General features: G+C 39.9%; 1 protein-coding gene across 1 annotated transcript in view; it reads left to right on the forward strand.

Moving 5' to 3' along the window:
- The window catches only part of spegb (striated muscle enriched protein kinase b), a 33,066-nt gene that overhangs the window by 12,549 nt on the left and 5,672 nt on the right, over positions 1-14,845 (forward strand). Inside the window, exons 17-33 of the mRNA XM_072397885.1 lie at positions 1,662-1,830; positions 1,962-2,058; positions 2,219-2,419; positions 2,601-2,658; positions 2,799-2,876; positions 3,010-3,182; positions 3,269-3,295; positions 3,416-3,568; positions 4,834-4,876; positions 4,982-5,050; positions 5,145-7,878; positions 8,001-8,150; positions 11,434-11,550; positions 11,888-12,055; positions 12,198-12,320; positions 13,276-13,440; positions 13,723-14,512. Of these exons, the coding sequence (XP_072253986.1) occupies positions 1,662-1,830; positions 1,962-2,058; positions 2,219-2,419; positions 2,601-2,658; positions 2,799-2,876; positions 3,010-3,182; positions 3,269-3,295; positions 3,416-3,568; positions 4,834-4,876; positions 4,982-5,050; positions 5,145-7,878; positions 8,001-8,150; positions 11,434-11,550; positions 11,888-12,055; positions 12,198-12,320; positions 13,276-13,440; positions 13,723-14,512 (5,315 nt within the window). The remainder of the gene's footprint in view (positions 1-1,661; positions 1,831-1,961; positions 2,059-2,218; positions 2,420-2,600; positions 2,659-2,798; positions 2,877-3,009; positions 3,183-3,268; positions 3,296-3,415; positions 3,569-4,833; positions 4,877-4,981; positions 5,051-5,144; positions 7,879-8,000; positions 8,151-11,433; positions 11,551-11,887; positions 12,056-12,197; positions 12,321-13,275; positions 13,441-13,722; positions 14,513-14,845) is intronic.

A 14,845-nucleotide genomic window follows, 5' to 3' on the forward strand; every position in this document is an offset into this window, starting at 1 on the left:
GATACGAGTCTGTCTGTGGAAATTCACTGGTGATTGAATGTCAGTAGGTGGGAAATGTAGTCTATACAATTCATATTGAATGTAGGCACACACTAGTGAGCAAACCGACATTTTTAACTGAATTTGTAAAAATATATTTTACATTTCCCCTCCTCATCAGGGAGGGCAGCGCCACAGCGCCCCCTAAGGGCCGGCCGCCACTGACTATAACACTAATCAATACCAGAACATCTTAATTTAGTAATTCACACCGCTCCTTGTTGCCATCAATGTAGCGCAGCACAAGCACCAGCTGACAGTGGGTGGAAATGTCCGTCGCCTCGTCTGCTTGAATTTTTTCCCGAATATAACTCCTCTCCTCACCACGGTCAACATACAGTCCAGTAGCTCGCTCTGGACCGTCTTCGACATCCCCTTAAACACAGTCGCCGTCTTCGGGTGCTCCTCCAGAACGTTATCCAGGGAGGAAACAAAATCTGCCAGACCCCGAAAAATACTGGGGTTTTCTGAAGAGTCTGTCTCATCATGTCCACGCAAGGCCAACTCAAAAGCACCACAAAACTTCACACAATCAATTATTTTGGATAAAACATGTCGGTTATTATCCACCTCCTCGGTGTGCTTCCTGACCGCCAGCCTGTGACCGTTAACCAACTGCGTAGCGATGTTCTGCCGTCCTAATATGGCTGGCTTCACGGAGTTCTCCGTGTGTGCTCTGGTGTTCTCGTTGACCGTATTTTCTCAGAAAGATGTTTGATATCCATTACTCCTGTAACTATCCAGACGGGGTCATTTTAAAAAGCATACAGGGAAAACAAAATAAAGCGATAGCATGGCTGCATCCAGTTAGCCAAGCCTTTCTGGAGTACCAGTTACGAGAAAAGCCTCTCACGTACCGCTCTCCCTTCAAGCATGCCGGCTGTTTGATAGCAAGGTCAGGTTGCATAAAAGTTCTCCTCTCAAATGGGTCTTGAAGGAGTGATCTTACGGAGTTGAATTCGTATTTTCGGGGTTGTCATTTTGTTTGCTGTCATGTAGAAAAATGGCGCCTGTTGAGAGTTTGCCTTCCCCAGTTTAGGCTTGGGGCGATACCGTCGTGGATTTAATATGACAGCGCTGATAGGATAAATTTGTATCCTACGTATGACAATATGATTATGCTATTGGCCAATCTGCCACAAAACCCCGCCTCCTCTGGGCGAGTTATTCATCGCCCCAGAGCTCAATTTGAGACATCAAGATAGTGGACGTGCAGGAAAAACAGGTTTTACACAGTAGTTTGTATTTTTTAAATGATATTTTACACATGCTACTGTGTATATTGATATTTTAAACACAAGAATTTGAAATTTTGACATTTTTGTAAAATTCTTATGCTTTCTGTTGGGAGGGCGGCGCCGTAGCGCCCTCTATTGGCCAGCCGCTGCTGAGGGTCACATATAACATATATCTGTTTCAATACAAATCTCTGAATTTGCTCTCTTTGAACTTTAAATAACATTTTCGGTCACATTTATTCAGAAAATTCTTAAAGGTTATTCATCTCTTTTGTAATTACTTTTTGTTTTTATTATAACCTCAGTACGTTTATACAGAAAGATGTAGTAATGAAATGACAATTTTTGTGCAAATCAATTTTTAAACTTAAATTGTGCTTTCAGGGTGATATCCTGTTGTCAGAGAACAGTCACTACACATTTGTGTATGATGATAATGAATGTTCTCTGGTGGTCCTAAATGCTCATCCAGAGGACTCTGGGGTATACACCTGCACTGCTCGTAATTTGGCAGGATCCGTTTCTTGTAAAGCCGAACTCACCGTTCACGAAGGTAAAGTGTTTAGCCATGAGCCTACCAAAAAAAGGAATAAACTAAGTAAATAAGCCTCCATTGTTACTTTTAGTTATGTGGATTGACTGCAGAAGTTATCTGATCCTATTAATACTTGTCCATTACTTTAGCTAAACGTAAAGAGGACCCAACGGATGATCAGGAGACCATTCTACGAAAAATGCGCAGATTTACTGACTATTATGACATCCACAAGGAAATTGGAAGGTATGATAAGCTATTTACAAGTCCACAATAAAATACAATGCCATAAAATCAACATCTGTACTTGAACTGGTTTTCATGGCTCTGTCTTGCTGATCAGAGATATCCCAGAATTGTTGAACTAAAGCTGAAACAACTTTTCATATTGATGTTTTATTTCCAGGGGTGCATTTTCCTATGTGAAACATGTGACCCAGAAGGCGGACAAGATGGAGTATGCAGCAAAGTTTATCTCCACTCGTGCCAAGAAAAAGACATCTGCTCTGAGAGAGATTAACCTTCTTTCCAGGATTGACCATGAGAGGGTCCTTTATTTTCATGATGCCTTTGAAAAAAAGAATGCAGTCATCATCATCACAGAAATGTATCCTTAGTTCACTGTTAAAACACTGTGATACAGTTTACCCAGTTAGCCTTGGGAAGTAGAAAAAGGAATTTGAAATATTAAATTCTGACATATGTCAATATATGAAGTTGAATGATGAATTAGTGTTTACTACACAATACACTGAAGGAAACAAAACAATAACCTTAATCATTTTAAGATGCCATGAAGAGCTACTTGATAGATTCACTAGGAAATCTACAATAATGGAATCTGATGTAAGTCCTGTCATTAATGACTTCCCTGTAAATTTTCTCTACCATAAGTTCTAGTTACAAATGCAGTTATGGCTGCAGTAATCAATGCATTATATGTTCTTTAATTGTCTGATAAGATAGAACCAATTTGTGTTCAACAGGTACGTTCATGTATAAGACAAATGCTTGAGGGAGTGGACTACCTTCATCATCTAAACATCATACACCTGGACATTAAGGTAAATGCTCAGGGTTCCTCACTCTCCCACTCTTCTATCATCGTCTTCTGGATATTAGGTTGTATATGGTCACAAAAATTCTATCTCTCACGGAAGCAATATTATCAAATATATTTTCTGGTTCTTTCATCAGACTGATAACATCCTTATGGCAGACCCCCATAGTGATCAAATTCGAATCTGTGATTTTGGCAACTCAGTTGTGATCACACCTGATGAGGCTCAGTACTGCAAATATGGCACACCTGAATTTGTTGCACCAGAAATAGTCAATCAGACTCCAGTTTCGAAAGCAACAGACATATGGTAGAGTATCCATATCTCACGTTTTTCCCCTTTTTTTTAATGACTGCTTGTTTGAGGTTTAAAAATATTTTTTTGTCTTTCCTTAGGCCTATAGGAGTTATAGCATACTTGTGGTGAGTAAATTAATATTTTGAATTCTTCTTATTAAAATTGTTCCTTTTGACATTATTGACATTTGACATTATTACTACAACTATCTGTAATCAAATCCAACTATTTGTCTCTGTTATCAGTCTGACAGGAATTTCTCCTTTTGCTGGAGAGAATGATCGCAGCTCAGTACTGAACATCAGAAACTACAACATTGCATTCGAGGAGAGCATGTTTGCTGACCTTTGCAGAGAAGCTAAAGGGTTCATCATAAAGCTACTGGTAGCAGACAGACTGTGAGTAACAGTACTGGATCACTATCTGTCTACATCTTTTTCATGTAGAATTACATGAAAAATAATAAAAACAGAAATTGCTACAAGAAATGATCTATTGATTCTCCGGAACTTTTCAAACCAATCTGTGATTTTTCACTGTCACTATGATCATTGTTTTAATCATGACATTTTCCTCTTTACTATTTCTTTAACTAGATGAGCAAAACATTGAGTCAAAGAGTCATTGAGGTTAAATGATTGTTCCACTGTTTGTTGATTAACAGGTATATTTCTGGGGCTGCATCACACAAACCATAACACAGTAATAATGATATCAGATAGAAATAATAGTAACTGGGTAGCGGCAAGTGTCTGGGTACAGACCTCTGAATCTGTCAAGTACACTTATGTAATACAATAATAGTTCTGTCTGATGTCAAGCAACCATTATAAATCACCTGAGAACATCTTTTCATAACAAAAGTTTGCAAAAATGTGTCACACCAGTAGTCATTATCTTCACCAAAATTTCAGATAAACTATCCATCCATTTTCTATACCCGCTTAATCCGTTGGTCGGGTTGCAGGGGGGCTGGAACCTATCCCAGCGATCGTCGGGTGACAGGCAGGGCACACCCTGGATAGGTCTCAGATAAACTATTCTGTCCTTAATTGCATTTTTCCAGCAAGTACTGCCAGATTACATTTTCAAACCACATGACCGATCTTCTATTACCTTAATACCCCCAACATGTCAATAGGCAGAATTTAATTTACTGAGAAGCTTATGACAAACAGGAACAATGTTTTGCAGTTTGATGATGAAGCATACATCATTACATGACACCACAGACCATGAAACTGCAGTTAGCTGAGCAACTGTGTCACGTGTTTTGCAATTTTACCAAATTTATCACAAATGAGAAAAACTAATGGTGATGAATTCCATGGTTTGAGAGATGAGAAAAGTACATTTATTAATAGAAATTAACATTAAAAAAGATATTGAAGTTGAATAGAGAGTATTTGGAATGTCCAAACCTGAAATCAGATAATATTTGAAAAGATAACAGTCAAATATTATACTCCTGCTGTTCTCATTTATTTATGATTTATGATTTAAGGGATTTGTAAAATACAATCTCTGTGTATTACAGTGTATTTTGGTCACTTTTAGAATATCACATACAAAATTAATATGAATTATTAATTATATAAATATTTACTTTCACTTGATAATGGGACACCTGTGCATAAATTTGAATTTTCCCAATTTGTTTTAGGAGACCTGATACTCAGGAATGTCTCAGACACCCCTGGTTCAAGGTAAAAAAACACAAAACAGTCCAGTGAGTTCCATATGAAGATATTAACCATAGTCCAGTGCTTGATTGCTTCTTTTTAAAATGATGTTATATATATATTGTACAGATACTAAGCAAAGGGAAGGCCATTAATACAGATGCCCTAAAGAAGTTTGTGTCTCGCAGAAAATGGCAGGTGAGAAATGTTTTACTTTCCTGTACTGTTGTAGTGTGTTTTGAGAGATGGTAACATTGTGGTGCTAACTGTATCTGTATCACCCACTTTTCAGCGTTCTATTATCAGTTATAAATCAAAAATGATCATGAGATCTATACCTGAGTTGCTGAATGATTCCTCCAGCCATATCTCCATCGCGGTTCCTAGGCACCTTAAAGAAGGTTCACCTTTGCCATCATCATCCTCTGATTCTGATGAGGACATTGATGAACTGCCTTTTATTCCTATGCCACTTAACATGGAATTTTCTGGATCTAGGATGTCATTGAATGAAATTCAGACCAATGAGCAAGAATCAGGTAATCAGAATGGAACAAGTGGATGGTCTGGATCACCTGCTCAAGCTGCAAATGCAATGGAGTGTGACCCCAAAGAAGTGGATAAAGAAGGCGTTGAAGTTGGAGGTAAAGGCCGTCTTCGGAAAAGGTATTCACAAGACAATGACCGGGGTTCTTCAGATGAAGAATCACCTGCTGAATTGCCCCAAAAATCAGAGCTGTTGAGAAAACCACTTAGAAGGGGTTCAAGCATGGAGTCTGACAAAGCAGAGGGAGGACGGCGAAGAGGAGAGCTAAGACGAGGCGGTTCTGCTGACAGCGCATTGTTGCTCAAAATTACGCCTGAGGAAGGAGCTGGAGAAGAAAACCATGAGGATGGTCGAAGAGTTCTGAAGAAAGCGGTCTCCATGGAATTACCAAGGAGGAGCACTAGCCCAGGAACTGCCAAGATGAGTCAAGAAGATTATGCTCTTAAATTGGAACTGATGAGACAGCGACTTCTTCGTGGTGGCTCTGTAGACAACAAGATGAGTGGACTGAGAGGACCCCTGTTGGAAACATTAGGAATGGGAGATGAAAAACGAGCAACACCTTCAGATCGTTATTCTCGCACCACTCGTCTGGGCCCACCTCCACTCACTCGAGCTGCATCCAGTGACTTCCCAAAGGATGACGTTCCCAAACCTAAAGTTTTACGTAAAAGTACTTCTTTCAGTCAGGGAGATTCAGAACCTATACCTTTACACCGGCGGTCAGGAGCTCCTCTGGAGATTCCTGTGGCACAGTTAGAGGACAGAAGGCTAAAAGAGGCTATATCTATGTCATCTTTAACAGAGCAAGCCAAGCTAGACTCCCGTCCAGTTACTCCCAGGGAACCTTCGCCAAAACCGCCAACTCCAGAGTCTGTTGTGCAAGAGAGTCCTACGATAACAGAGAGTGAGGAATTGATAATAGAGAAGCAGATCAAGCCTGATCAGATTATAAATGAAAAGTTGGATGGGCTTACTACAGACAGTAATTTTGATGAGAGGTCAAGTACAAGTGGATTTTCAGAGAAGGACATGAGTATCTCAGAGGAACCAATAGCTGAATCAGAGTATATGGACCCACGAATTCCTACACCTCCTCTCACAGTCCAAAGCTCTAACTTCACAGAGAAAATGGAAGTGGAGGAAGAGGGAGAAAAAGCAAAAGAAGATTTTATGATAGAAAAAGAGGAAAGAGTTGACAGCATTGTTGAATCAAATGCTAAAGAAAATGTAGCAGTTTTTGTAGATAATTTCGAACAGACAGCAAACATCCCTGTTAAATCTTCTGAGATGACCATAAGCACAAGCTCAGTTTCAGTTAAACCAACACAGGAATTTTTTCAAACCCCAGGAAATGTTGCCTCAACATATTTATCACCCTCACTTCCTGCACGAGTTCTTCTTCCAGATGGAAGGATGTCTGCATATGCTAGTATAATGCAGACCATCATGGTCCCTTCACTCCAGCCTCTTAATGAGCCCACCCCAGGAGCCTCTACACCCGTTGTTGTTCCAGCCACAACATCATCTTCAGTAACAGCTGAAGCATCTTCACCAGTGAGCATATCGTCTGATTTACCTGGTTCACCAAAGCCAGTGATTCTGTCAACCACTGAGCACCCTGCAGTATACTCCAGAGTAGCATCACCAGAAATGATCACAAAAGAACCCAGTCCACCAAAAGTTTTTACACAGTCCTCATCCCAACAAGAGCTCTCAACAGGAGCTGACTTAGACGATATTACCTCTGAAGAATTGTTTGAGGCTCGCTTCAAAAAACGTGAATCTTCACTCTCAAGAAGTCTGAAATTTCTGTCACGGTCAAAGAATGATGACAAATCACAAACTACTTTATCAGACTCCACAGAGACATTTGAAGAGATATACAGACCTGGGCCAGTTGGTGCACCATTGGAATTAGCACCAAGGAGACTTGAGGAGAAGTCAAAGTCAGTCCAGGACCTTCGTGAAGCTCAAAAGGACCAAGGCTTCATGAGAAGGCTCTCAATGCGCTTAAAGAGAACTCCATCAACAGAGCGAAAAGATGAAATACCAAAAGAAGATGATTCAGTTGCTTCAAGACGTAGGCTGTCTTGGACTCTTGGCAGAAGAGGGTCTCAGGAAAAGAAAGATGTGGAGATGACGCGAATGGAGGGAGGAAGTGATAAGTTGGGAGAAAATGATGAAAAGGAGCTTAAGAAACCTAATGAATCACCAGTATTGGCAATGCGCAGGAAGATTGAATCAACAGTGGCTGGGATCTCCACAAGAATTCGCAGCTTCTCAGAGGAAAGGAAAGGCTCGGAGGAGAAGGAACCAAAAAGGACACCCATTCTATCCATGCTTCGTCGTGCAACATCAGAGAGCCGAGCTATGAAGGTTAATATTCCACAGAACCAGCTGGCATCTCAGGCCAATAATGGTGCCTCATCTGAATCTCTAGACTCTATGTCCAGCCTAAAATCAGACACATTAAAAGGTATGGGGCAATAGCTTTTCTTCTTGACTCTATATTTGACCACAGAGCTATCAGTGACACTTCTTTAAAAGCAGTTAGCTTATGGAACTGATTTCTATTTTTCTTTCTTTTATTTTGTAAAGGTATTGAGGGTGAGCGCAGATCCCGCTGGGATAGGTGGGGTCTGACAAGAGGGAAACGAGATAAGACAGTGTCACAGCCTGACATACCAACTGCAATCTCCAGGGACAATAGTTCCTTACGTTCACGCCAGTACTCCAAACTGGCTTCTGGTATGTGTGGTAACGTGTATTTCTGAGATTTCAGGACATTTTAGGAGTTAAATGGCTTTCTAAGCACTCAAGAAGATCCTTTTCATATATGGTCATCATTATATTGTACATCTTAGCTTTCTGTAGTAAAAACTGGAAACATTAGCAAACAGCTATAACTTTGACAGCTTTTTGTCCATGCAGCAGTCAAGCAATTACATTATGAAGGCTTGTGACCTTTACTTAAGCTACTGATGTCTCCAGTGAAAAAAGGGAACTTAAAATGTCAACCTTGTCAATCTGGTGTTGTTTAAATATTTTAATTATGAGCAAAATATGCCCTGAGTGCATATCTCTGCTGGACATATCCATTGCCATGAAACTGCAAATTACCAACCATACTCAATGTTTCATATTTTATGAAACCTGTATAATAAATCCTGTCAACCAGTGGGGTGGAACTTCTCTGAGCTGGCGAACAGGAGCAAGTCTAATCTAATATTACCATACCGTTAATGGCTGTTTGCTAATGTTGTCTAAAGAGGGGTCAAGAGTGTTTTAACAAAGTCTAGAGTAGCTGCAGCCAGCCAAGTGTTGCCAAGAGTTGGGCTGGGGTAAGAAATTCATTTGTGTATTCACACATTCACACACAAGCAAAAATCTATAGATACATCAAAGTCATTTAACATGAAGGGATTCTAAATGTGTAAAGTTGATAAACAGATTAAAGTTGATTAGAGGTAAATCAGTGTCAGAAGAAGGAGTTGAAATATATGCTACATACTTGATGAGTTTTGTACGAACATCTGTGAAGCAGTAGCAATTATTCACAACTCTCTTTTACACAATAGAAAATCAGTTAAATCCTGTTACACATTTACTTTGCAATAGCAGAAACTCTGTTGTGGGTGGAAATGCTTCTATGGCTCTATTGACCTCAACGTCACTGCCCAGACAGCAGTCCACACTGCGTCGGATCCACCCCACAAGTCGCCAGATTCGCTTAGCAGTCACACAAGCCATGCGCCTTTGCGCGAGCTTTGCACAGGACACGAGTGGAGCATACTGATTAACAGTCGTTAAGATACACGTGGAACTGATTCGGTACGGATACCAAACCAGACCCAGATAACAGCTGACATTGTACCAAATCCGTCCACAAGTCGCCAGATTTACATAGAAATCACGCCCGCTGAGCGCCTGTGTGCCAGTTCTGACCCGGACCGTCAGACTGACAGTCTAAATGATTGGTTAGGGCGGACTGTGCAGACCAAACACACTCAAAACGCGTCACGGTGCCGCAGCAGAAAGTTGGAGATGGGGACATCAGGCCCTCAGAAAACATCAGGAAGAGTGGCAAATATTAAAAGTAAGTGCTTTATTTCTTCCATTCTAAGTAGTGTAAGTAGCGTTTGGGCTTCCATACCGTGAAGCTTATTGTTAGCCTCAAACTGTGCTACTGCCACAAAATAAATGCCTCATGCTAACGCTATTGGTCAGTGTTTAATTGCTGTTATTTTCTTTTTGTAAACTTTGTTTTATTTTGCATTTCTTCATCGATTCTGTTGTAGAGGCAACACTTGTTTAAACTGTAACTAGTTAACTCTTGATGTTAACTAAGCTCAAACTATGTTAAATGCATAATGCTTCAGTACTAAAATATATTTAAATGATGTCTCTCAGTTGCCACTGTAAGAAAAATATTGAACTCAACACATAAATGAGTTGGTTTCTGCTGAGTGTGGTTTGTAGGGGTGCACATGTAAAAATAGTTCTTCTAAAATTACTCTTAACTCTGTCATTGTCTGTGTACTGCAATAGCTTTGTTCAGCCACATAGGAAAATATAAATGGCTATTCTGTAATTGGACAAAATCATTTAAATATGCTGTGAAATTCACCTTTAGCCAAATATATGTCAACAGTAGCAGCACTTTATGCTATAAAACACTGTCAACACCTCCCCCTTTCTCCTGGTAGGTCAAGAGCTGTTCCTGTGCTGATTGATGGAAGCAAGACGTGTTTCTAACTCCGCTCTGAGAAGGCGCGCACCAAGAGACTTTAAGAGAACACTACACAAATTAGTGAGGACTACAGCATTAATTTGCTGTCATTGCTGTTTGTATAGGAGCTGCATGCAAATGTCATGTTGCAAAGCAAGCAACAGACATGGGCATCAATGAACACGTCATCAGAGGGTTCCACTTAGCATCTGACCGTGGAGGTCGTCATCGGGACCAGGAGTGCAGGTAACACACTGATATTTTCATCAAAGTATCCTACTGTTATCATGGTTGTTTGTCACTGCCTTGTAATGCACAGAATATTGCATGACATGATTTAAGTTTTCTGGTATTTTAGTCGAATAGCCACAACTGAATGTTTTGGTTTTTTTGTCTTAATCAATAAATTATTTGTACTCAGAAATATTTTTCATCCCTAGGTCAGCAGCTCAGAAGCAGAGGCTGCTCGATGACCTGTTAAACCCATTATCTCTCTCTCATATGGCCAGTGTACCCACAGCACAACATATGGGGGGGGGGGACTATTTTAGGGACTATTTCAATGTTCACAATAAAGTGTTTTGTTTATAATTTGAAAAGGTTTATATGTAAGGTTGCTTGTTTGGGAGAAAAAAAAAATGTTCTAACTCCACCTCAGAGTTTTGATGGCATGAAAATTTGTTGTATGGAGATGGGTTCTATGATTTTATTTGTAAGTCTTTTTTTTTTGCCATGTATTTTTCAATTATGTATTTTTTATTCATATTTGTTTTGTATTTCTTATTCACATTTATTTTTTTATTTTATTTTTTAACATTCTTGAAAAAGGTTGTAAACAATTAATAAATGGTTAATAAATGGTACTGCAATGAAGCTTTAATGAAAAGTTTTGTCATTATTGTTTTCAATAGATTAAACCTTAATTAATCATTTAGACACATTAAAGTATGGCACATCAAAAAAATAACCCAGTACTGAAAACAGTTTTGGTACAAATCTGGACCACATCTGTGCCATATCTGGGCCGTATATCAATTGATTTTTTTCTGCTCTGGACCAGTGCAGCCCAAAACTGTTGCACATCTGGCAAATGAGTCCATACCAACTCAAGCCTATTGTGCAAAAAGACTCTGGTGTGGATCCGTTTTACCAATTCAGACCGAATCTTTTGGCACATCTGGCCCATATATGTCTGAATATATTTTGCTATCTGGGTGGGGACACTAAATCATAAGTTTCTGTTTGACCTGTTTTAACACAGAGTAGATGTGAATTCATTGGTTTAATGTCTTTGACTACTAGATTTCCCTCCAGTATTCCATATCAAGTTGAGAGATCATGTCCTGCTGGAGGGTGACCCTGTGACACTCAGCTGTCTTCCAGCAGGAAGCCCCCACCCACACATCACCTGGTTGAAAGGTATGGATTTCTTGTGTCAGTAAGGCATAACCTAGCTAATTTTGGGTGTCTCAGGTGAATGATCAGAACCTTTTTCCTACACCTCTTTACACTTTTTTTATAAACAATAACTAATATAGTGATTCTTCTGTTCATGAGTGCAGAGATAAAGGTTGCACAGACTACAAAAATAAAGAAAGAAACTAGGAGGAAAAAAACCTCCTGAATACTCAAAAACTGCCTTAATAACAGCTTAATAACAGCAGATCAATCTTCTGGTGGATGTTTTTTGGTTCATAGATCTCTAACTTTGTTTTTCATAATAAAACACCACTTTTATGTGAATATACTTTGTCAGATAAGAAGCCCTTGGAGATTGATTCCAGGATGAATTTGATTTCCTGTCCTGATGGCCGACAGCTGCTGATGATCATGCAGACCACCAAAAAGGATGCAGGGGTCTATGAATGTGTTGCTACAAACCCCCTGGCCACTGTGTCCAGCTCTTGCACAATATCTCTTGCTCGTAAGACCTAGGAAATTCTACTTCTTTGAGGAGATACAAGCCATAGTTTTTTAAACCCTTGACACAGCTATAACTGTATCACACATCTTAGTTATTAGACAAGTACTTTTATTAACTAATATAAAAAATATATGTCTTACAGGCTTGCCCAATCGTCCTGGGACCCCTGAGATTCCTCAGAAGTACAACAACACAGCATTGGTGCTGTGGAGGCCCTCAGACACCATGGCCCCGTGTACGTACTCCCTGGAGAGGAAAGCAGAAGGTCAGTGCATCCAGTGATGTCTAATATCTTATTTGAATGAATGAATGAATGAATTTATTTCACACAATTACCACAAAAGTGATTGGTAAACAGTATTTACAACAAGAACAATCCCAAACAACATATTATGTTGAAACACATATGTAGTATGATATTCACCAGTATTAGCTCATCATCGCATTATATATTCATATATAAATTTGTACATAAGTAGAAACAAATAATATAAACAAAATTTCCAATTGAAAAAATGTGTATATATACCTTCAGATATGACATTAATTAATGCAAATTGTCTGAAAAGGGGTGTAAAGAAGCAAAACTTATTTATTCATACCCCTTCTCCCTCTAATTGCCCTTATAGTTACCTTCCTGTTTGATTTCTATGTTTATATCCAAAATTCACAAAGAAAATTAAATAAATACATATATACACATTTATACACATATATACATACATATACACACATACATACATACACACACGTACCAAACTGTATTCAAACCTATTTAACAACAACCCCACAGCAGGCCCTTGTGAGACAGTCACACCTTAATACACATTCACACCCTTTTACATCAGCACTCAGAGTACAGAGACCCTCCCCAAAACCCTAATCATCTGTGCCACAACCCGACACCAAAAAAGTTCATTCAGATATTTCATTCAGATACTGTCAGGTGGATATGTCTCTTTTTCTTATGTATTGAACATCATGAAGGATTTGAAAGGTATATGAAAGAGTTTTGAATTTGAAAGAATAAGCTACATGTAGACAGAAATATGATGGGGCATCAAGCCATGAGCACCTTGCCCAAAGTTGTCATATTTTACTTTAAAGTCAAAGCACCTTTTTGAATAATCATTTTGTTTTGTTGTTTGTAGCTCACAGCACTGACAGGAATCACATATTTAAATGTTTGTGTAAAATACTCCTTCCACCACTGTGTCCAGGTGAGAACAACTGGCTGATCGTTGCCACTGGAGTGGCAGACTGTTATTACAACGTAACAGATTTGCCAGCAGGGGCCTCTTTCAGGTTCAGGGTGGCTTGTGTAAACAAAGCTGGTCAGGGTCCCTACAGCAACCTGTCAGAGGTAGTAAGTTTGGATTCCTCAGGTGAGTACTCAGACAGTTTATTTTTGTTTGGACCTTAAAATAGAAAACTTATTGCTTTAAACATATGAATTTCTGAGCATTTTTTACAATTTACAGTTTTGAAATTTGTGTCTAAATTTGTGTTGCTTTGAAACATTATGTCTCCTTTAGTACAACACTTTTGTCTGAGATTACTTGACAAACTATACTACTTTCTGCATAATTTCATGGTAGTCATCGCTATGTATGACTATATAAATCATTTCTATTAATTGCATTCTCCCTATCAATGTTGACCCTTAGAACCAGCTAAATCCACCGCTGCTGTGGTGGTCAAGACTGTTCCTGCAACTACTCCACCTCCCCCTGTGGTAATGATGTCATCCATGAAAGTGCCTCCCATGAAACCAGCTCCTAGTAAATCCACAACAGTGGCAAGTGCTCCTCCCCCGACTTCAGCTCTTGCTCCATCTGAGGCTAAATCTGCCTCTCCAGTAAGCATCAAGCCAGCTGTGCAGGCCAATGCGAGTCATACTGCCTTTACACTGCCAGTTAGCACAACCTCTGCTGAACAAGCTCGAGTTCAGGACACCTCAACTGCCCAAGCTACGCCAGCCAAAGCCAAGACCACCATCAGCATCAGTGTGAGCAAACCCCAAGCAAAGCTGACACCTCCACCTGTTGTTCCACCCAAACCTCAGAGTCCTGCACTTGCATTCCCACCCATGACCAGCAAATCCCCTTCTCCTGTTCAATCCCCTGCTCCTGTCATCGGGAAACCTATTTCATCTTTGCCAATGTATGTTCCAACTGCGACTTCTCGTGCAACTCCACCTTCTCAAGCTGCTCCAACCCCAGCCAACACAACACCCTCAGCCACTATTGGGACCATTTCCCCACCTGTTGTAGTGGTTCAGAGCTTGACACCAGTTGTGCAGGGAGGGGACAACTCCAGTACCCCATCTGGACGTGCCACCCCATCTGGAAGGGTCACACCTTCGGGACGGAGGACACCGATGGGCAAACCTGGAGAGGGATCTCTGCGTCAGGGAGTTCCACAGAAACCGTATACTTTTATGGATGAAAAAGCAAGGTAATGGTAATGGAAAATAGAGTGGTGTTGAAAGTTTTGTTAGCTTTGCACATTTCCTATGTGACTGCATTGATATGCAACATCATCAGATTTTAATCCTGAAGTCCTGAAGCTGGATAAAAAGAGGTCAGTTAAACCACTGAGACAGGCCATGTATTTACTGAGGAAAATCATTCCTATAACTTAGATGGGTGGCAAAAGTATGTGAATCTTTTTCTAATATGGCAATGCCATCAGCAGGAGAGCTGCTAATGCTCTGACCACAAAAGTTTAACAGCTTCGCTGTGGTCAACAACATAGCTTACAGCCTTTGTACAATAATCACTGTCACCA

The sequence above is a fragment of the Leuresthes tenuis genome, unplaced genomic scaffold, assembly GCF_036924035.1.
Source record: "Leuresthes tenuis unplaced genomic scaffold, fLeuTen1.0.hap1 SCAF_12, whole genome shotgun sequence".
In the NCBI taxonomy this organism is placed as follows: Eukaryota; Metazoa; Chordata; class Actinopteri; order Atheriniformes; family Atherinopsidae; genus Leuresthes; species Leuresthes tenuis.